The sequence below is a fragment of the Salmo trutta genome, chromosome 32 (genome assembly GCF_901001165.1).
Source record: "Salmo trutta chromosome 32, fSalTru1.1, whole genome shotgun sequence".
Classification (NCBI taxonomy): domain Eukaryota; kingdom Metazoa; phylum Chordata; class Actinopteri; order Salmoniformes; family Salmonidae; genus Salmo; species Salmo trutta.
Window position 1 is genome coordinate 7,664,709 of NC_042988.1, and position 22,753 is coordinate 7,687,461.

General features: G+C 42.1%; 1 protein-coding gene across 1 annotated transcript in view; it reads left to right on the plus strand.

Moving 5' to 3' along the window:
- Window positions 1-842: 842 nt before the first annotated feature.
- Window positions 843-22,753, plus strand: part of LOC115170945 (sodium channel protein type 4 subunit alpha B) — a 34,640-nt gene continuing 12,729 nt past the window's right edge. The window contains exons 1-15 of the mRNA XM_029727356.1: window positions 843-1,057; window positions 3,284-3,470; window positions 3,690-3,812; window positions 4,132-4,250; window positions 6,951-7,040; window positions 7,309-7,437; window positions 9,124-9,215; window positions 9,601-9,879; window positions 15,053-15,116; window positions 15,283-15,424; window positions 15,631-15,843; window positions 17,098-17,191; window positions 17,683-17,921; window positions 18,123-18,296; window positions 21,719-22,075. Of these exons, the coding sequence (XP_029583216.1) occupies window positions 960-1,057; window positions 3,284-3,470; window positions 3,690-3,812; window positions 4,132-4,250; window positions 6,951-7,040; window positions 7,309-7,437; window positions 9,124-9,215; window positions 9,601-9,879; window positions 15,053-15,116; window positions 15,283-15,424; window positions 15,631-15,843; window positions 17,098-17,191; window positions 17,683-17,921; window positions 18,123-18,296; window positions 21,719-22,075 (2,400 nt within the window). The 5' untranslated portion in view covers window positions 843-959. The remainder of the gene's footprint in view (window positions 1,058-3,283; window positions 3,471-3,689; window positions 3,813-4,131; window positions 4,251-6,950; window positions 7,041-7,308; window positions 7,438-9,123; window positions 9,216-9,600; window positions 9,880-15,052; window positions 15,117-15,282; window positions 15,425-15,630; window positions 15,844-17,097; window positions 17,192-17,682; window positions 17,922-18,122; window positions 18,297-21,718; window positions 22,076-22,753) is intronic.

A 22,753-nucleotide genomic window follows, 5' to 3' on the forward strand; every position in this document is an offset into this window, starting at 1 on the left:
ATTGCTATCTTCATAACATGCTTACTGGTAAATAGATTTGGGGAGATAATCAAATGATCAGTCTGTAGTCTAAAGATTATACATAAAAACATATTAGAAAAATGTTGTAGAACAAGTACATCCTCAGCCATTATTGCTATGGAAACTGCATAAAATAATTAGCTATCTGACTTCACTCATCGAGGCAATCCCTCATGTCCAATAGTGTTGCAATTCCGATCTCGAATCCTCCTGTGATGCAAAGCTGAGCCTGGCGCGAGGCAGGCTTTTACACTGAGCACAGCCCTCGTGTGGATAAAATCACATCCTTGTGAAGTCGATAGGGAGTATTAGGGACAGTCCATCTAAGGACAAAATCACTGTCCTCGAGTTGTGGACAGTCTGACAGCTCTGTAATTAGGTTTCATACGGTCATCTCGAAGTGCTGCGGTCGTGAACATGTAGTTATCATTGAACTAGATAATACTGAGATTTCATACACATTTTGTTGCCATGTCAAATAAGTCTTGCAGCTGCAATTAACAGTAATAGTAATTGTAGTAATAAACATTAAAGACAACTTAACTAGCCATAATATAGGAAGCTTTCTGCAACAATTCCCTATTTACATTCTAGACTGTGTCTGCTCAGTGACTTGAATGTATCCCAGTGATCCACTGGCCTTAATTTCTCTAAGAACAATCCATCATGAAGTGGCTCCATTCAGTAGAACAATGTCCTTCTGCCCCTGCTATAACCCATCCATGGGTAAAACGGGTAGAGAACTTGGACTATAGGGGCGGACGTGCAACAAGAAAAATGGGAACTTTGTTCGACCCTGCATGAGGCTGGAGGTGGAACTTCTGTGTTAATCCAGCAGTTTAAAAGGGACTGCCAGCAAATGAGTTCCTTCAGAACTGCTCTATGTGTAAAGAAAGGCACAACCGTACTGTGAAAGGATAGCGGAGGACTCTGTAGTCATGCCGACCCGAAAGATAACACTGCTGGAAGCCTGGGAGAGGCACAGGACCTTTCGAAGGAAGAAAGCTAAGGACCTGAAAATATGTCCTCGACTACTGTAAGTGGATATACACATTTCAGGAGGGTGGGGATTGGGGTTCACATTCTCACTGTTAAGTTGTGAGTTAGAAGTTCTCTGTTTGTCCTTAAAGATGTGATGGTAGTCAGTGCTCAATTATCAACATGGTTGGTACGCTCAGAAAATAACTTTAATAAAATGGAACATAATTCAATTGCTCATAATATCCTAAATTGAAGGGACCACATTGGTGGTTGTATGCAAGAGGGAATGGGTTTGATTGTTTCAGCCAGAGTTGCCAGGTTTTGTTGTGCTAAATAGCATTTTATCTACATAGATACTATTGTGATGATTTTATCCAGGATTCTGTCAATATTTATCTTTAACATGTTATTTTACAACTATTGCAACTGGAAGTTCTGAGAAATTATATAATACAAATTTGTATTTCCTTGTATTATCAACTGGAACATAGCTTATTGTTTTTTAAATTTGTTGTTCAGTAACACAGGGTGACGTCTGTGTGTGTGTGCGATTTTAGCATGTAAATCTTGGTGGGGCAAAATAATTAATTAAACTGTGATGCATGCCAGCAAAGCCATTACACAACACAACACATCACTATAACAGTGACAAACTGTGCCCACAAACTGTTAGGGTCTACATAAAGCTGTCCCAACAGCAGTCCCAACATCTTACCACTGCTACAGTTGGCGATCAGCGGAGCCCTGTCTGGCAGCGAAACAGTTCATTCAGCCTCATTTACTGCCTTTTATAAAAGCAAAGCTGATATGGCTGACTTGCTTAACCAAATGTAGTTTCTACTGACAATTGAGATGTACAAACTATGGCATAAGGGGATGACAAGCGGATAAGAGGCAATCCGTAATTTCGATTAAGACATTACTGAGCGAGCTAGGACGGACATTGTCAATATAACTATTTGTTTAGCACTTTTGAAATGTACAGTGACAAAATTCCGAACATGGGCCGTTCTTACAGTGTTCTCCCTGTACTGAAAGGGGAGCTCCCTGTAGCTGCAGTGAAATGTCTCCACACATCACATATGGCATGTTCCCGTAATGAGAAAAACATTTGTAAAAAAAAAATACAATTCTATGTACAGATAAGTAGTTATGCAGTTAGATTAAACAACTCCTTTGTAAGATATGTTTTAAAATGAAACATGCATGGAAACAGTTGAATTAACACTCCTCAGTTAGCAGGCTCAAGCGAGCTAAAGCCCACATGGTAGCAAAAACTAACTAGAAGAAATTGTTAACAAGTTGGAAATGATTTAAACACACTTTGTTGTAGGCTACTATTTACTAGTTAACAAAAAATCATGTACGTTATATAAAATATATTCACCCCACCCAGTATTGTAATCAAAACTTACCAGAAAGCATGTAGTCCTTGGCTCAGACAGTGTACTAGCGTGGGCTAAATAGCATCTCATTAGTGTGCAAGATCTTGAGAATCAGCTGTACATGTGATGGAAGAGTGCACTGCACATGTGATGGAAAAATGCACTGTGCATGAAGAGGGTTGCAATTCTATTGAATTGGGGATAGCAACAATACCTAGAATTTCCCCACAAAAAAGGTTCACTGTTATATGCAAACTTTTTTTTGATGAATTTAAGCAAAATTCCCCAAATTCCCGGGCTTAACATCCCATGGAAGATTACCGGAAAGTTTCCGACCCTTTGCAACCCTAGCTACTGTACATATAACGTTATTTGAAGTCATTTTATCCATGGCCAATGAGCTTGAGCATTCTTGGATGGGCACTTCTAATGTAATTATATGGCAGCACCCAAGGGGCTAGAACTTTTTAGGTCTACCCTTAGACTTTGGCGGTAACGTAATGTCCCCAGCCACAGTGCCTTGGTATGGTCAAAATAGTATTATTTAGAAGTCCTTTTGTCATTGGAAAGGAGTTTCCATTGACAAAAGGGGAAGAGGATTCTGTAAAGTGGCTGCAGGGTTACGGATTGTTGTACAAAGTGCAGATGAAGGCATGGCTGCTCAAAACACAGAAAAGGACCCATGTCTGAGTTCACATTTCAGCTGAAGCTGCTGCACAGTGTCCTCACCCAATCATTTCTCTGTGTAATTGTCCCTCTCCATGAAATTCCCTTATGAAACAATATGCCAAAACATGTTGTTTTATATAATGCATTTTAAAGATGTATTTTTTTTTAAACTTCCATTTTCGTGTCTAAATCTTTTCATCTTCCTGATCCATCCCTCCAACTCACAGCCCACTGCTGAGAGACCCCAGTGTGGTTGCATCTCTCACCCAGCAGAATGCCAAGATGGTCGCCCTGCTCCCTCCCCCAGGCACCGAAGTGTTCCGCCACTTCACCCTTGAGTCGCTGGTGGAGATTGATAGGCGGATGGCCGAGGAAGCAAAGGAGCAGGAGAGACAAAAGACCCTGAACATTGAGGTACATTTAACATTTTAGTCATTTAGCGGACACTTACCCAGATTCCAGAGTGACTTTACAATCAGTGGATTCAAATAAGGTAGTTCAAATTACCACATATCACAGTCAAGCCATTGCAAATAAAACGTTCTTTTAAAATAGCTGCTATCCGCAAAATCAATGCTAGTAAGAAATGGTAAAGTGTTAGTAATCATGTTTTTTTTTTTACCTTCTTCGGAGGTGGCAAAGCCAGCCGTCGACCTGGAGGCCGGCAAGACCCTGCCGTTCATCTATGGAGACCCACCATGTGAGCTGTTCAACACGCCCCTGGAGGAACTGGATCCTTTCTACAAGTCACACAAAGTGAGCACTGCAGCCCCTGTCCCTTAATAGCCAGAGGACTGAGTGTCCACAGAACCAGACATTATCACAAAGTAATTTCCTTTACAATAAGCTCAAATTAGATGTGTATTTTGACAGACTTACACATTCCAAATAGTATTATTATATTGTTATTATTCAGAGGGTATATGCCCTCTGATTACAACAATAACTGATGTATCGTGATACATGATTCATGCAAACTCTATTTTGCTAACATCCTTGAGACAAACATTAATACATTCAATTAAAGTAAAGATAATATTGGACTTCAAATACTTCTTTACTTCTTGTTTTTCAGACCTTTATTGTCATCACCAAAGGGAATACAATCTTCAGATTCAATGCTGAGCCTGCCTGCTACATTCTGACTCCCTTCAGTATTCTCAGGAGAGGATCCATCAAAATTCTCATGCATTCATATCTTTTCAATACAAGTATCTCACTCATCAACATGATAAATAAATATAACTTAGCATCCTGCTGCATGTTCAGAGTCCAAGAAGTGTGCTAGTATAGTGTGTGTGTGTGCGTGTGCATGTGTGCTAAGGTGCGGAGAATCAGAGCAGGTGGTCAGTCCAGTTCAAGTGTTCAGCAGTCTTATGGCCTGTAGATAGAAACTGTCTCTGAGCCTGTTGGTATCAGACCTCATGCTCCGATACCATGTGCCCGACAGTAAGGGAGTGAACAGCTCGTGGCTGGGGTGTGCGGGGTCCTTGATGATGCTGCTGGCCTTCCTCATTACCGTTTCAAGTAGATGTCCTGGATGGGTGGGAGCACTAGGCCATCTTCACTAATCGCTGTCGGGCCTTGCACTCATGGATGGAGCAATTCCTGTATCAGGCTGTGATGCAACCGGTCAGGATGCTCTCGATGGTGTAGCAGTAGTATTTGAAGAGGACCCGGGTGGCATTGCAAATTGGTGTTGTGCAAAGCCACACAGTCGTGGGTGAACAGGGAGTACTGTAGAGGGCTGAGGACACACCCCTGGGTGGCCCCTGTGTTAAGAGTCAGTGTGGAGGAGGGGTTGTTGCCAATTCTCACAGCATGAGGTCTGCCCGTTGGGAAGTCCAGCATCCAGTTGCAGAGAGTGGTGTCCAGACCCAGAGCTCTGAGCTTGGTATCAAGCTTGGAGGGAACAATAGGTGTTGAACACCATCTTCACATAGGTGTTCCTGTTGTTCCAATGTGTTACAGCTGTGTGAATAGCAATGGAAATGGCATCTTCTGTGGATCTGCTGGAGTGGTAGGCAAATTGGAGTGGGTCCAGTGTGCTGGCCTTGATGTGGGCCATGACCAGCCTCTCGTAGCACGTGAGTGTGATGGGGCGATAGTCATTTGAGCATGTCACCTTGTTTTTCTTGGGCGCTGGGACGTATGGTAGCCTCCTTGAAGCAGGTGGGGACTACAGCCTGGGACAGAGACATGTTGAAGATGTCAGAGAAGACACCCGCCAGCTGGTCAGTACACACTCTGAGGATGCGGCCAGGGATGCCATCTGGGCTAGAGTATTCACACTTTTGAAAGTTTTCCTCACATCAGCCTCGGAGTGCGAAAGCACCTGGTTGTCCGGAGCAGCTAGACTCTCCTGGATGGATCCGTATTGTCTGCCTCGAAGCGAGCATAGAATGTGTTAAGCTCAACTGGGATGGAGGCTTCGGTGGGCACCACACAGCTGGATTTGACTTTGTAGTCCATGATAGTCTAGTCCTTGACACCTGCTTGACGAGTCTGAGTTGTCGAACATCAATTCAATTTTGTCTTGTCTATTTGCTTCCCTAATGGATTTGCGGAGCTCGTACCTTCTTGCCTTGTACGTGTCGCAAGCCACCGAGTCATCTGGGTTTGTTCTGCTAACATTGTATGCTGCAGTACGGGCACTCAGCATGGTACGGATATCTCCGTTCAGCCAGGGTTTTGGTTTGGGTATTTCCGGATTGTTATTGTGGGTACAACATCATCAACACATTTCCTAATGAAGCCTGTGACTGACGTTGTATATTCGTCAATGGATGAGTCCTGAGTGGATGAATCTTTGAACATATTCCAATCAGTATTCTCAAAACAGTCCTGCAGCATTGAATCTGCCTCCTCTGTCCAGCGCCTCACTATTCTCTGTGTTGGTGGCTCCCTCTTGAGTTGCTGCTTGTATGTCAAGGAGTAGGAACAGAGAGATGTGATCTGATTGGCCGAAGTGGGGAAGGGGGATGGCTTTATACGCATCACAGATGTTTTTATATACATCCCAGCTAACAATTCTATGGAGAGACAACGTTTTTGTAATGTTACCCGCCCCTAATGTTTGAGTGTCCAGTTTTCCGTTGGTTAAGGGAACATTTAATTTATGTGTTCTAAAACTTTGACCAGTAGTGTACTTATTTCAAAATTTAAGGGCTTAGTTGTCTGATGTTGGTGGGGCATATTAACCTGTTTTAAGGATACTCCTGAATCACTATGATCTATGAACGTTTGTCATGAGTGTACTTTTAACAGAGCTGAGATTTACTTCAAAGTGCGTTCACCCTATTGCTTACGCATATTAAGTTCTTTCTGATCTACATAAGTGCCTAGAGAGAAGGGTTTAGGGTTTCTTCTGGACATTCCCTAGAGATATCCCTTATTGGGACAGTGGCTAGCGTGTTCGTCATTGGTGCTGGTGGGTTTGAGACCCGCTAGGCGAGTCACCCTACTCACACATCCTTAGCCATATATGGTAATGTCATTATTTGGCAACAGTTACAACATACCTAATCGATCTAATTAAAATGAGTTTTAGCATCAGAAACTCCAGGTCGGGTGAACAGGAGCTCGAGATATTTTCAAATTCGGTACACCATGAATTGTTGATGAGGAAACATACCGCTCCCCCTACTCTTATCAGAAGCCGCCGTTCGATCCACATGGAAAATGGTCATGATTTGTTTCATGTGATTTTATTATTATTAAAGATTTTTATTATCAAGTATGTCGCCCATTAGCAACTACTGATTACTAAAATCATGTGAATCAGAAGATATAAATAAAAGAACATGTTCTTAAATAAAGGGACTAATTAAATTGGTCCCTAGAATTAGATTTGAATACCATTGTAACTCCATGTTATTTCCTTAATGTGGGTACATTGTTTAGCATGTTCATCATGTTGACAGTCATGTTCAACTGTGCGTTTATGACGATGAGTGACCCTCCGGCATGGAGTAAAACTGTTGAGTAAGTTTCAAACCGACGTAGGAGATTATTAATGCTTTGTGAAAACTATATTGCCTGCATCAGCTTCCCATGTATTTTCAAGTCAATACTTACATTTTGGGGTGGGGGCACTTAAAAAAAGTGTAAATGTTAAAATAAATATCTGTGATTTTTGTCATTATTTAAAAGATTGGTCATAACATTATTGAGAGTGATTTTGACCACTACAAAGTTTGACCTAAAGCTATTTTATAAAGCTTCTCTCTCTCCCCCTCTTTTTGTATTGCAGATATGTTTTCACTGGTATCTATACCTTTGAGGCAACAATTAAAGTGTTGTCCAGTGGCTTCTGTTTTGGAGATTTCACATACTTTCGAGATCCATGGAACTGGCTGGATTTCATGTTGATCAGCATGACGTGAGTATTGGGAGAGGGATTGCTGTCAGTTGTCAACCCAGTAATATTAGACACAGGGACAGGTGTTAGAGAGTGTGTGTATTCGTGTGTTTCTTTGTGTGTCTGGGTGCATGAGTGAAGGAGTAAGGTCAATGGTCAGGAAGGTCAAAGGACATCTCCAATGGCTTAATGAGTTTGACCCTGGCTGTGTCTGCTCCTTACCTCTCCTCCCCCCAGGCCCCAGCACCCCATGTACTCTCGCTCTAAACCCTCTGTCTACTACATCAAATATGATGATTACTTCCTCATCCACGTCCACCTGGTCAAATCCACCTAGAATACAACCTTACCCGGTGAAAACCACCTAGAAAGAACTTGTCCCCTCTGCCTCCGATCCTCACACCTGTACACTCACCTTAGGTCGAGTCCTATTTCAACTCAGTCAATTCAGGAAGTGAGTTGAAATTCAGTATTCACCAATGTTGAAATTTCCTGAATTGACTGGATTGAAATGGAACTCTCTGCAATCATGACACTTCCCTGTCATTATTGTGGGCATGTTCCCTGCCCTGTGTCTCATCCAAGGTCAGAAGTTTGCTAAAAGTGGGAACTCTGACTCAGATTGACTAGTCTTTAGTAAACAGAGCAAAGCTTGCATGTATTTCCTTTTCTTTTAAGCAGCTATGTTTTATTTTGTTTGGCTAAGGAGTACTAATTGTAAATCGCTCTGGGTAAGAGCATCTGCTAAATGACTAAAATATAAAATGTATCTCTCCATCCCTCTTTCTCTCTCCATAATGCCCTTCTACACCACTTGCCTCGCTTTATCATGGAGCCCCATTGAATGAAAATATTTGTCCACTTGCAAAGGTCGGTCACCCACCACACTCCGGGTCTATTTCTAGGTGTTCACCTCCTTCCCTGGCTTTCTTTGTCCCAGTACCAAGTGACTAAAGGTCTGTGGTGCTCCAAATCGCTGCACTATGACTTATGAGGGGCAGACACAGTACTGTATATGAGGGGCAGATACTGTACTGCATATGGCCTTGGAGCCCCGATGAAAAGTAACACCATAAAGTTTATCCGGCTAGTTTCAGTCATGTACAGCAGGTAGCCTAGCGGCTAGAGTGTTGGGCCAGTAACCGAAAGGCTGCTGGATCCAATCCCCACGCTGAAAAGGTAAAAATCGGTTGTTCTGCCCCTGAACAAGGCAGTTAACCCACTGTTCCTGGTAGGCTGTCCATATAAGTGGGTTAAGGATCCTACTATCAAAATATGAAACAGATTGTTTCTGTGGAACCTAATGTGATCTAGTTTCTTTCAAATGTATTTTTGTAAGTGTCATCCTTCTTCAAACATTGAAACTTTTGCGTGTGAGTCACATCCACATCATGACATATGCCACTTCATAACTAAATCTCCATATATGGTGTCTTACTGGTCCAGTCACACTCCTGCCTTCTGCAGTCGGTTTACAAATAACACTGCCATTTGGCTCTAGAAGTCGATAGTTGCCCTGAGCTAAATATATCCTCCGCTAAACCATATATTTTACCATAGCAACCCTCTGATCCTCACATGTTAGAATAACAACTGAGCCAATGGTATTGAATTAAGTGTAGATTAAAAGTCCATGCAACTGACGCATCAAACGTCAACTCCTCTATTCTAATGTGCGGTTGTGTTGTTACGTTTTGTGCTCGGCAGGTACCTCACAGAGTTTGCTGACCTGGGCAACGTGTCTGTCTTCAGGGTTTTCCGTGTACTCCGAGCCCTTAAAATAATCACTGGAATTCCCGGTACGTGTCACATAAGAAGGTCCAAATCCCACTGGGGTGTGTTTGTTTACTGCACCACCTGCTTTTGAACACCTGCTTTGATTCCTGTGTAGCTCAGATGGTAAGTGTGCGGTGCAAGCAACCCTAGAGTTGTTTTGGTTTGTATTTTCAGCACTCTACTGTAAGTCACCTTGGATAAAAGTATCTGGTAAATGGCATCTGTTATTATATTATAAGCACAATGCCCTGCAAGGTACACAATAAAAAAAAAGGTTGTTCATTACAACATACAGAGAACAAGGACATCAAGCACACTCAAATATTCTCAACATCGTGTTATTCATTCTTCAACAAATAGTTTACAGGTCACAGATTATTTGAAATGTTTATTTGTATTTATTTTAAGGTCTGAAAACCGTTGTGGGCACTCTGATCATGTCAGTGAAGAAGCTGGCTGATGTGATGATCCTAACAGTGTTCTGCCTGGCTGTGTTCGCTATGATCGGCCTGCAAATGTTCATGGGAACCCTGAAGCAGAAGTGTGTTCGCTGGCCCCCTGGGGAATGGAATTTCAGCTCCACCGACAACATCCCTATGGCTAATGGTTTTAATGACGTTATGGACTACAATGGCACAAACACCGGCAACAGCACGTGGGACTTCAAGGCATACATCAACGATTACGGTATTGACAGGCTTTTGATGGCACATTGATTTGTGGAAGGACAGTTGATAATGGCCTAATTAATCATTATATTAATTGGGAATTTATCATGGCACTTACAGTATGATAGTTTTGAATAAGTATATACATCTGTATAAGTATGTCGTGACGTTGTATTAGTTAATGTGACGACTGTTGGTCATCGAATGATTAACGGTTTATAATTGCGTGATTAAATGAATCAAGCAATGAATCAAGCAATTATTAACTCATTAACCTGGGGCACCATGGGAAAATTAGTTTAATTGAGTTTCTATTTCCCAAATTAACTCAAAGAATATCAGAATATCGATTTTACAACAGTCGCTAATTAATCAATTTCCTCTACAGTCTCATTTCTGAACGTCGCATAATCCGGGAATCTGCACGGACCCGGGTCCCACCAATGACTTCGTACCACACCAATCTTAGTTGATTATTTATTTACTAGCAAGCTAAAATTATGATAAAAGATACACATACACAAAACACAGTCTAGGCTATTGATTAGGACTTAGTATAAAAGGGCCAACACACTGTGGCGCGTGTTACTCAAAATGGGGATTTAAAAGAGAGAGGAAAAAAGGAAAGTACACGAGAGAAATATACATTTGGGTGCATTTGTCAGCTATGCTTATTTTAACCCTGGCCTTTCCCCGAACTGCCGCTCTTATGGGTCAGAATATAATGATGTAATTACGTGTTGGAGGTCTCAGATGGGAAGCTCCGCATGGCTCGTTTAGGCTTCTCAATGACGCACTTCTCTGACGCAACTCTCTGGTTGTCCTCACGATGTCAGTGTCCCTTTTGGCTTAGAGGTCTGATTTCTCCCCCTTTCTCTGATAGTGTCATCTGAGGACAGACAGCTCTGTAGCTCAGAGCTCACAGCGTAGGAATGAAACAGCGTAGATACCACGATTCGATGAAGAGTGGAGGCTAGGTGGTTCGGCTTGAATTTACCCGCTTAGACACAGCTACTCATCCGTAGCTTGGGTAGAAAAAGATTTCTTTGTCTTCAACCTTGTGTTGCGTTTTGGGGTTGTTGACTTTGTTAGACCTTGGCTGCAGCCTGGGGTCACTTTAGTCTCCAGTTCATTCTTCAGTCCCCTGTCTTATACCTTCGGGTCAGAAGTGGGCGTAACCGCCATTAGGGCAATTCTCTGGGCGTACCAAGTTAAGGGGCAAGGCCTAGATTTTACTCAAATCCAATTTTAGACAACTAACTTCACATTTCATCTTTACCAAAACATTCTCTTTGATTTGGACATTTCCACACAACGTACAATGTATAAACATCAGGCATATACTGGGAAAACTCTTAAAGGTACAATGTTTTCGTAATAACGTCATCTGTTAACCTTTAATAACAAAACAAAAATTACATACATTTTCATATTCCATCTATCGTCATGACCACCATTGTGGCTGATGGAAACCATTATTCCAAAGTCCCTTTATTGCATGTTTAATGTTCTGAGGCCAGTTCTCCATAGTGAGGGCAAAGGAATTTCGTCTGTGGCCTAAGATTTATCATGGGCGTGAGGGGTCATAAAACCTCCACATCTTCAGACCCTAGATCTCTCCTCCTCTGTTGGGGGTGAGAGATAATCTGCAGGGTTGTGGTCTCCTGTAACCTGACCTGATCAGGACAGTCATGACAAGTATATACACTTCTATAAGAAGTACACACATTTGAATAAGAAATATAAAAAATGCATGCTTCAGTAAAGCTATGGGCTATAATGACACAAGGTGGCAACAGCACGTGGGACTTCAATGCATACATCAATGATTAAGGTACTGACAGGCTTTTGATGGTACATTGATTCAGGGAATTGATAATGACTTAATGAACCAACTTCTTATGGCTTGGGGGCAGTATTTCGACGTCTGGATGAGAAAAATGCCCAAAGTAAACTGCCTGTTACTCAGGCCCAGAAGCTAGGATATTCATATAATTGGTAGATTTGGATTTGGATAGAAAACACTCTAAGGTTTCCAAAACTGTTAAAATAATGTCTGTGAGTATAACAGAACTGATAGGGCAGGCGAACACCTGAGGAAAATCCATCCAGGAAGTGGGATTTTTTTGATGTGGGTAGTTTTCAATTGAATGCCTACTGAGTATCTAATGGGTTAGGACCCAGATTGCAGTTCTTATGGCTTCCACTAGATGTCAACAGTCTTTAGACATTGTTTCAGGCTTGTTTTCTGAAAAATGAAGAAGAATGAGACCTTTCTATCAGTGGACTGTAGAATCATGCAGTGCTGGTTTGCGCGCGTGACCGAGTGCGCGCCCTTCGTTGTTTTTCCTTTCTATTGAATACGCTATTGTCCGGTTGAAATATTATCGATTATTTAGACAATTGACAACCTAAGGATTAATTATAAACATCATTTGACATGTTTCAACGAACTTTACCGGTCCTAGTAGGATGTACTCTTCTGCATGTTTTGACCACCTTTGAGCCAGTGGATTACTGAACAAAACGCACCAACAAAAGAGTTTTTGGGATATAAAGTGGGACTTTATCGAACAAAACAAACATTTATTGTGTAGCTGGGACTCTTGTGACTGCAACCAGATGAAGATCTTCAAAGGTAAGTGATTCATTTTATCGCTATTTCTGACTTTTGTGACTCCTCTATTTGGTTGGAAAATGTTTGTAGGTTTTTGTAAGCGGGGCGCTGTCCTCAGATAATCGCATGGTATGCTTTCGCCGTAAAGCCTTTTTGAAATCTGACAAAGCGGCTGGATTAACAAGAAGTTCATCCTTAAGCCGATGTATAACACTTGTATTTTTATGAATGTTTATTATGACTATTTCTGTATTTTGAATTTGGCGCTCTGTAATTTCACCGGATGTTGTCGAGGTGGGTCGCTAGCAGAACGCCTTCGCCAGAAAGGTTAACTATATATTAGCTGGGATTTTGTCACAGTACTATATGATATTACTGTATATAATAACTATATAAAAAAACATACATTTATATAAGTACAGTGCCTTCGGAAAGTATTCAGACCCCTTGACTTTTTCTACATTTTGTTACGTTACAGCCTTATTCTAAAATGTATTAAATAAATACAAATACCTAAAATCTACACACAATACCCCATAATGACAAAGCAAAAACAGGTTTCTTGAAATTCTTGTAAAAAACAGAAGTACCTTATTTACATAAGTATTCAGACCCTTTGCTATGAGACTTGAAATTGAGCTCAGGTGAATCCTGTTTCCATTGATCATCCTTGAGATGTTTGTACTTGATTGGAGTCCACCTGTGGCAAATTCAATTGATTGAACGTGATTTGGAAATGTAAGGTTCCATAGTTGACAGTGCATGCATGTCAGAGCAAAAACCAAGCAATGAGGTCGAAAGAATTGTCCTTAGAGCTCCGAGACAGGATTGTATCGAGGCACAGATCTGGGGAAGGGTACCAAAACATTTCTGTAGCATTGAAGGTCCCCAAGAACAGTGGCCTCCATCATTCTTAAATGGAAGAAGTTTGGAATCACCAAGACACTTCCTAGAGCTGGCCGCCCGGCCAAACTGAGCAATCAGGGGAGAAGGGCCCTGGTCAGGGAGGTGATCAAGAATTCGATGATCACTCACACAGAGCTCCAGAGTTCCACTGTGGAGATGGGAGAACCTTCAAGAAAGATAACCATCTCTGCAGCACTCCACCAATCAGGCTATTATGGTAGAGTGGCCAGACAGAAACCACTCCTCAGTAGAAGGCACATGACAGCCCGCTTGGAGTTTGCCAAAGGGCACCTAAAGACTCTCAGACCATGAGAAACAAGGTTTTCTGGTCTGATGAAACCAAGATTAAACCCTTTGGCCTAAATGCCAAGCGTCACACCTGGCACTGCCCCTAAGGTGAGGCATGGAGGTGGCAGCATCATGTTGTGGGGGGTGTTTATCAGCGGCAGGGACTGGAAGACTAGTCAGGATGGAGGCAAAGATGAACGGAGCAAAGTACGGAGAGATCCTTGATGAAAACCTGCTCCAGAGTGCTCAGAACCCCAGACTGTGGCGAAGGTTCACCTTCCAACAGGACAATGACCCTAAGCACACAGCTAAGACAACGCAGGAGTGGGTTTGGGACAAGTCTCTGAATGTCCATGAGTGGCCCAGCCAGAGCCCGGACTTGAACAAGATGTCACGTCCTGACCAGTTATTCGTTATTGTAGTTTGGTTAGAACGTGGCAGGGGGTGTTTGTTGTATGCGTTTCGGGGTTTGTGGTTAATGTTCTATGTTAGTATATTTCTACGTTTGTTCTAGTCTTTCTATTTCTATGTGTAGTTTATTGGGTTGACCTTCAATTGGAGGCAGCTGTTCCTCGTTGCCTCTAATTGAAGGTCCTATTTAATATTGGTGTTTTTTTCATGGGTTTTTGTGGGTAGTTGTTCCTTGTGTAGTGTGTTCCTTACAGGACTGTTTCTCGTCGTTGTTTTTTGTATTAAGTGTTTTGTTTTGTTTTTCTTATAATTTAATAAAGATGAGCATTCACATTCCCGCTGCACCTTGGTCCAATCCTTACGACGCCCGTGACACAAGATCAAACATCTCTGGAGAGATCTGAAAATAGATGTGCAGCTCCCCGTCCAACCTGACAGAGCTTGAGAGGATCATTCGTTTTTTATTTTATTTATTTAACTCGGCAACCCAGTTAAGAACAAATTCTTATTTGCAATGATGGCCAAACCCGGACGATGCTGGGCCATTTGTGCGCCGCCCTATGGGACTCCCAATCATGGCCGGATGTGATGCAGATCTGTAGAGAAGGATGGGAGAAACTCCCCAAATACAGGCGTGCCAAGCAAGCTTGTAGAGTCATACCCAAGTAGACTCAAGGCTGTAATTGCTGCTAAAGGGGCTTCAATAAAGTAAAGTGTCTGAATACTTATGTAAATGTCATATGTTAAAAAAAATATAAATTAGCCAAAGAAAATAAAAACCTGTTTTGCTTTGTCATTATGGGGTAGTGCGTGTAGATTGATGAGGGAAAAACAATATTTAATGCATTTTAGAATAAGGCTGTAAAGTAATAAAATGTGGAAAAAGTGAAAGAGGCTGAATATCTTCGAATGCACTGTATATCAACTTGATGCACTCTCTAATGGAGGTCCCTTCTCTGTTTTCCTCCAGTGAACCATTACTTCCTTCCTGGAATGTTAGACCCTCTTCTTTGTGGAAACAATTCTGATGCTGGGTAGGTTTTTTGGGATATCAGAGTTGAGCATATAATCTTACCTTCTCTGTTGAGAATGCATTATATGGTGCAAAGAATTTCAACATAGTTCAAATACATGTCTTTGAATGCTGAAGACCATAAGTCCCATTCAATTTGTTGTGCCACTTCATTGGCATTTTGACAGAAAATGTCCTGAAGGATACATGTGTATGAAGGCCGGAAGGAATCCCAACTATGGATACACAAGCTACGACAGTTTTGGATGGGCCTATCTTGCCCTATTTCGGCTCATGACACAGGACTTCTGGGAAAATCTACTCCAGCTGGTGCGTATATATCATGTGCTTCGATGACATAGAGATGTATTTGCTGCTGATATTTCCTGAAATCTACATCTGTAACATCAGCCGGTAGACCAGGTTTGAATTTGAGAGATTGCAATCTATTGTGTCATCAGGGATATTGATACAGAAAGAGTACTCACTCGGTTTACTGGTGAGTTAACTGGCCATTTTTCCCCTCTTACCCATAGACTCTTCGCTCAGCAGGGAAAACCTACATGATTTTCTTTGTGGTGGTGATCTTCCTGTGCTCGTTCTACCTGATCAACCTGATCCTAGCTGTGGTGGCCATAGCGTATGCTGAGCAGAACGAGGCCACCATGGCCGAGGCCAAGGAGAAGGCGGAGGAGTATGCCATGATCATGGTGCAGCTGAAGGAAAGGAGAGAAGCGGAGGTCAAAGAGGTGTGATCAACTTACTATGCATGTGAAGCGCTTAGAGCATCCAGGAAGAAAGGCCCTATATATAAATCCAATCAACAAACAATGAATTGCTCTCTTTGATCAGATGATGGTTGAAAGAGTAAGATTTAGTTAGTCGATTCAACTCTAGATTAAAATGTCTGACGAACTGGATAAATAAATACCAAAAATACCTAGTAATCATTCTAAGTGTTAATTTGCAGATTACTTCTCATGTTGGCCCTTCTCGTCCTTAGTTTGCTTGATTCTGGTCAATGATTGACTGATTATTTGACTGAGAGGCATCATGAACACACTGTAATTGCTGGCAGTCAGACTTCACCGTCCAGTAGAACATCTAAGAAAGAGAGCGATGAAAAGGCAGATCAAGAGGTTGCTGATGATGAGGTGTGTACGTCCTCCAGCCTTGATAAGGACGGCGAGGCTTTAAAAGGACTCCAATGAAGGCATCATGGTCAGAGCCAACGCCGATAAGGTCCTGGCAGACCAGGAGGTGAGCCGCATGGCTCAGATGGGTTGCTGTGCTCTTGATGTTATGACCTTTTTCACACTAATGTGCCGACCTGAAACAAACTGGGCTGGCTCGGATATTGTTTATTCATATTGTTTATTCCTTTTCAGAATAGTTTCAGCAACTACGATGAATGCATAACCAATGAATGCATAACCAACTCAGTACAGCTTGGTTTGGTTAGGCTCGGTTTGGCTCTGAAAAAGGGGGTTGCTGGCCTCCCGTGTGGCGCAGCGGTCTAAGGCACTGCATCGCAGTGCTAGAGGCATCACGACAAACCCGGGTTCGATACCGGGCTGTATCACAACTGGCCATGATCCGGTGTCCCATAGGGCGACCCAGTGTCGTCTGGGTTAGGGGAGGGTTCGGCCAGGGGGCTTTACTTGGCTCATTGCACGCTAGTGACTCCTTGTGGCAGGCTGGGCGACTGTAGGCTGATCTCAGTCATCAGGTAAACAGTCTTTCCTCCGACACATTGGTGTGGCTGACTTCCAGGTTAAGCGGTCGAGTGTTAAGAAGCGCGGTTTGGCGCGTCATGTTTCAGAGGACGCATGACTTGACCGTTGCCTCCCGAGCCCGTTGGGGAGTTGCAGCGATGAGACAAGATTGAAATTGTGGAGAAAATAAGGGGGTTAAACAAAACATATATTTTTTTGTGTGTTTCTATGCGTCTGGTGATATTTGTCTTGTTTCTCTTTGTTCTACTGTCTGCTGTTGTGTTGAAGAGGGCCAGTGGACCCAAGGGGAGTAAGGACCAGCTGGAAGTAGCAGGCCTTCAGAAGAGGACACACAGTGTCTACAGCCAAGATGCCATGGACGGTAACTGTCACAAATCGCAATGGACCTGTATACGAGAAATGAAATGTCCTAAGGTATCCATGCGTGGGACTGGAATATGATGTATAGGACTTTTATTTCGATATCCACCCATACCTGTGTTTTAATTGGCTACTGTGTTAGAGCAAGGGCTTCTTTTATATCCTTTTATGAGTTATGCAGTTTCATCATCAAAGTTTCCCATCGAATGCAGTGATGATGCATTGTTTCAGCTGCTTCAGCTATAAGACCTACAACCCACAGCCTTACACGTTGAAACTTTAGGTGCTCAAGACAAGTAATACTTTTCAAGACCTACATAGACTTCAGTAATACTTTTGAACTTTAGGTGCTGCAAACAATAAATAAAAGGTTGAAAACAAATCATGAACCCATAAAAAATCCTTATCTTGCAGGGTCATGTACAAAATAACTAAAACTCACAAAATGTACTCTGATGTTAACACCCTCCTCCTTTACCCTCATTCCAACAGATTTGGAGGAGGAACTGAGGCCTTGTCCGCCTTGCTGGTACAATTGTTCAGACGTCTTCCTGAAATGGAACTGCTGTGTGCCCTGGGTGACTTTCAAGAAGTGGATGTACTTCATAGTGATGGACCCATTCATGGACTTGTTCATCACCATCTGCACTGTACTCAACATCATATTCATGGCCATGGAGCACTACCCCATGACAATACAGTTTGAAGAAATGCTGAGTGTGGGGAACTTGGTGAGTTACCTTCCTTAATGATGCGCTTCCACTTTACCTCTCTTGCCATGATAGGAGTACCTTCGAAATCTCTCTCTCAAAATGATCATGTTAAAAATGCAGGTTTACAGTGCAAGCAGAAACCATGAGAATCTACATATCTACACATGGCACAGTTTTCAATAGAATTCACTAGGCCCCCCTCTCTCATCTCTTGTACAGGTCTTCACAGGAATCTTCACAGCAGAGATGGTGCTGAAGCTCATCGCCATGGATCCGTACTACTACTTCCAGGTCGGGGGGAACATCTTCGACAGCATCATTGTGGCAATCCGCCTGATGGAGCTGTTGCTGGCCGACGTCACGGGTCTGTCCCTGCTTCGCTCCTTCCGTCTGGTGAGGGTCTCTCCACCCACATTATAGATCATACTCCCTCAGTGTAACTGTGCAGTGAGAATCAATCATGATAGATCAATACATTTTCATAAACTAATTTTCATAAACAACCCTAAGAGTAGGGTTGAAAACTACTGGGTAATTTACCAAAGTTAACGGAATCTTCTGTAATTTGGGTAATTAGCAGGTCATCTATGGCAATCTGTGGTAACTTTGCTCATTTATACTTGAATAACTTGTATATTATGTGATCATATTATTTATTTTGTATATCTGTGTCCATAATGTCCATGGGTTTCTAGTGGATAGACTATATGGTTTAATAGAAACTAGCCTAATGAAAGAAGCATCTAAATCAACAATGGCATTATTTTTTATCAACTCTGAAACTCTTCCAACTATTTACTTTTTTCCCCAACTGCCATCAGTTTGACTCTACAACATTTACGATAAAAGACATTGTAAAACACTATGTATTGACATGGTCAAATAAATTGGTGTGAAAATCTTTTTTAAACATACAGTTGAAGTCGGAAGTTTACGTAAACGAGTTTTAATGACTCCAACCTAAGTGTTTCAACCACTCCACAAATTTCTTGTTAACAAACTATAGTTTTGGCAAGTCGGTTAGGACATCTACTTTGTGCATGACACAAGTCATTTTTTCAACAATTGTTTACAGACAGATTATTTCACTTATAATTCACTGTATCACAATTCCAGTGGGTCAGACGTTTGCATACACTATGTTGACTGTGCCTTTTAAACAGCTTGGAAAATTCCAGAAAATTATGTAACGACTTTAGAAGCTTCTGATAGGCTAATTGTCATCATTTGAGTCAATTGGAGGTGTACCTGTGGATGTATTTCAAGGCCTACCTTCAAACTCAGTGCCACTTTGCTTGACATCATGGGAAAATCAGAAGAAATCAGCCAAGACCTCAGAAAGAAATAGTAGACCTTCAAAAGTCTGGTTCATCTTTAGGAACAATTTCCAAATGCCTGAAGGTACCACGTTCATCTGTACAAACAATAGTACGCAAATATAAACACCATGGGTCCACGCAGCCATCATATCGCTCAGGAAGGAGACGCGTTCTGTCTCCTAGAGATGAACGTACTTTGGTGCGAAAAGTGCAAATCAATCCCAGAACAACAGCAAAGGACCTTGTGAAGATGCTGGAGGAAACGGGTACAAAAGTATCTATATCCACAGTAAAACGAGTCCTATATCGACAGAACCTGAAAGGCTGCTCAGCAAGGAAGAAGCCACTGCCCCAAAACCGCCATAAAAAGGCCAGACTATGGTTTGCAACTGCACATGAGGACAAAGATAATACTTTTTGGAGAAATGTCCTCTGGTCTGATGAAACAAAAATAGAACTGTTTGGCCATAATGACCATCGTTATGTTTGGAGGAAAAGGGGGGGGTTTGCAAGCTGAAGAACACCATCCCAACCGTGAAACACGGGCGTGGCAGCATCATGTTGTGGTGGTGCTTTGCTGCAGGAGGGGCTGGTGCACTTCACAAAATAGATGGTATCATGAGGCAGGACAATTATGTGGATATATTGAAGCAACATCAGGACATCAGTCAGGAAGTTAAAGCTTGGTCGCAAATGCGTCTTCCAAATGGACAATGACCCCAAGCATACTTCCAAAGTTGTGGCAAAATGGCTTAAGGACAAGAAAGTCAAAGTATTGGAGTGGCCATCACAAAGCCCTGACCTCAATCCTATAGAAAATTTGTGGGCAGAACTGAAAAAGCGTGTGCGAGCAAAGAGGCCTACAAACTTGACTCAGTTACACCAGCTCTGTCATGGGCCAAAATTCACCCAACTTATTGTGGGAAGCTCGTGTAAGGCTACCCGAAACGTTTGACCAAAGTTAAACAATTTAAAGGCAATGCTACCAAATACTAATTGAGTGTATGTAAACTTCTGACCCACTGGGAATGTGATGAAAGAAATAAAAGCTGAAATAAATCACTCTACCATTATTCTGACATTTCACATTCTTAAAATAAAGTGGGGATCCTAACTGACCTAAGACAGGGAATTTTTACTAGGATTAAATGTCAGGAATTGTGAAAAACTGAGTTTAAAAGTATTTGGCTATTTGGCTAAACTTCCGACTTAAACTGTATGACATGCTGAAACCCTTATATTAAACACCATTTGTATTCACTAAGTTGATGGTTTATATTTAGGATAATGTTTTACAGCTTTGTCATTACGTTTTTTATAATAAAATAATTGTAGATTATTTTATGAATACCAAAACAATATGAACTCAACAATTTTACTGAGTGACAGTTCACATAAGGAAATCAGTCAATTGAAATGAATAAATTAGGCCCAAAAGGGCTTTATTACAGACAGAAATTCCTCCTCAGATTCATCAGCTCTCCGGGTGGCTGGTCTCAGACCATCTCGCAGGTGAAGAAGCAGGATGTGGAGGTCCTGGGCTGGCGTGGTTACACATGGTCTGCGGTTGTGAGGCTGGTTGGATATACTGCCAAATTCTCTAAAACGACATCGGAGGTGGTTTATGGTAGAGAAATGAACATTCAATTCTCTGGCAACAGCTCTGGTGGACATTCCTGCAGTCAGCATGCCAATTGCTTGCTCCGTCAAAACTTGAGACATCTGTGGCGTTGTGTGACAAAACTGCACATTTTAGAGTGGCCTATTATTGTCCCCAGCACAAGGTTCACCTGTGTAATGATCATGCTGTTTAATCAGCTTCTTGATATGCCACACCTGCCAGGTAGATGGATTATCTTGGCAAAGGAGTAATGCTTTCTAAAAGGGATGTAAACAAGTTTGGGCACAAAATCGGAGCAAATAAGCTTCTTGTGCGTATGGAACATTTCAAATCAAATTTATTTGTCACATACACATGGTTAGCAGGTGTTAATGCAAGTGTGGCGAAATGCTTGTGCTTCTAGTTCCGACCATGCAGTAATATCTAACAAGTAATCTAACAATTTCACAACAACTCTTATACACTCAAGTATAAAGGAATGGGATCTTATTTAATCTCATGAAATATGGGACCAGCACTACATGATGCGTTTTATATTTTTGTTCATTAAATAGTTTTGTACATATACAATTCCGGACACCTGTGATAATCTCAAGTACCCAAAAAGATAATTAGATCTTAGATAAATTATGTAACTAGAAAGTTACAAAAATATTGGTAGTTTACTGGTAAACTTTCAAAGTAATATACCCTCCCTATGCAAGATTAACATCACATTAGGCACAAGTAAAGTGATACTAATTCTGCAAACCTATTTATTGGGCCAGTGTCCTGGACACAGCTCAATGGAAAATCAAGTTTTGTTAACATTTTTTAAAGCAGTTTCTGGGAAACCAGCCCTATGTAACCTATTAATGTCTCTGTTTTGGGGGCAGATGCTTGTTTTCAAGCTGACCAAATTCTGGCCCACACTCAACATGACAATCAAGATCATCGGTAATTCAGTAGGCACCCTGGTTAACATCACTCTGGTCCTGGCCATCATCGTCTTCATGTTTGCCATGGGGGGCATGCAGCTCTTCGGCAAGAGCTACAAAGACTGTGTCTGCAAGATCTCCTTGGACTGCATGCTGCCCCGCTGGCACATGAATGACTTCTTCCACGCTTTTCTCATCATCTTCCGGTTGCTGTGCGGAGAGTGGATCGAGACCATGTGGGACTGCATGGAGGTGGCCGGACAGGGCATTTGTCTCGTCGTCTTCATGATGGCCATGGTCATCGGTAAACTAGTGGTGAGTTATGCATTGAACCATGGGATGTGGGCACTGGAGGGTGGGCATTGAAGTAGTTTGGTGTTTAGTTAGTTAATGGATTACTCAAAAGGTGTAATACACATAACATGAAAGATCGGGGAGCATGTTCGGTGGAGCGCTCCATGCATACAGTGCACATACCACAGATGCAGCTCTTATGTTGCTGTAAGATAATGCGTAGATTATGCCAGCTCCACATTCTTTTGATGGATACCAGGCGGTCCTTCACTGTAAACAAAACTGGTCGTGTTTCCTCTTTGGTTATTCATAGGATGAAGAGAGGTAATAGCTATGCCAGTTTAGCGAAAACCTGACAACAAACAATGTGCCAAAGACAAACATGGCTTTCTGTCTGAACTCCGGGGAGAATCTCATTGACTAGTAGTGGCATGGAATAGGATACACACCATTCACTCAATGGAGAGGCTATTATTAGTTCCATAATATGTGCCAGCAGGTCTGACCTTGGGGTGTTTGGGGATCCACTGGGGCAGGTGGCATAGAGAAAATAGCAGAGGGCTTACAGGAATCATGGAGGGGGCAGCCTTAAGTCTACTGATGATGTAGCAGGCGTTTGAGGTCACACAAGTCCAATACCACTGTTAGATACTATTGAGAGGTGAAGTTACACGGTTACTGTCTAACTTTTAGAAAACT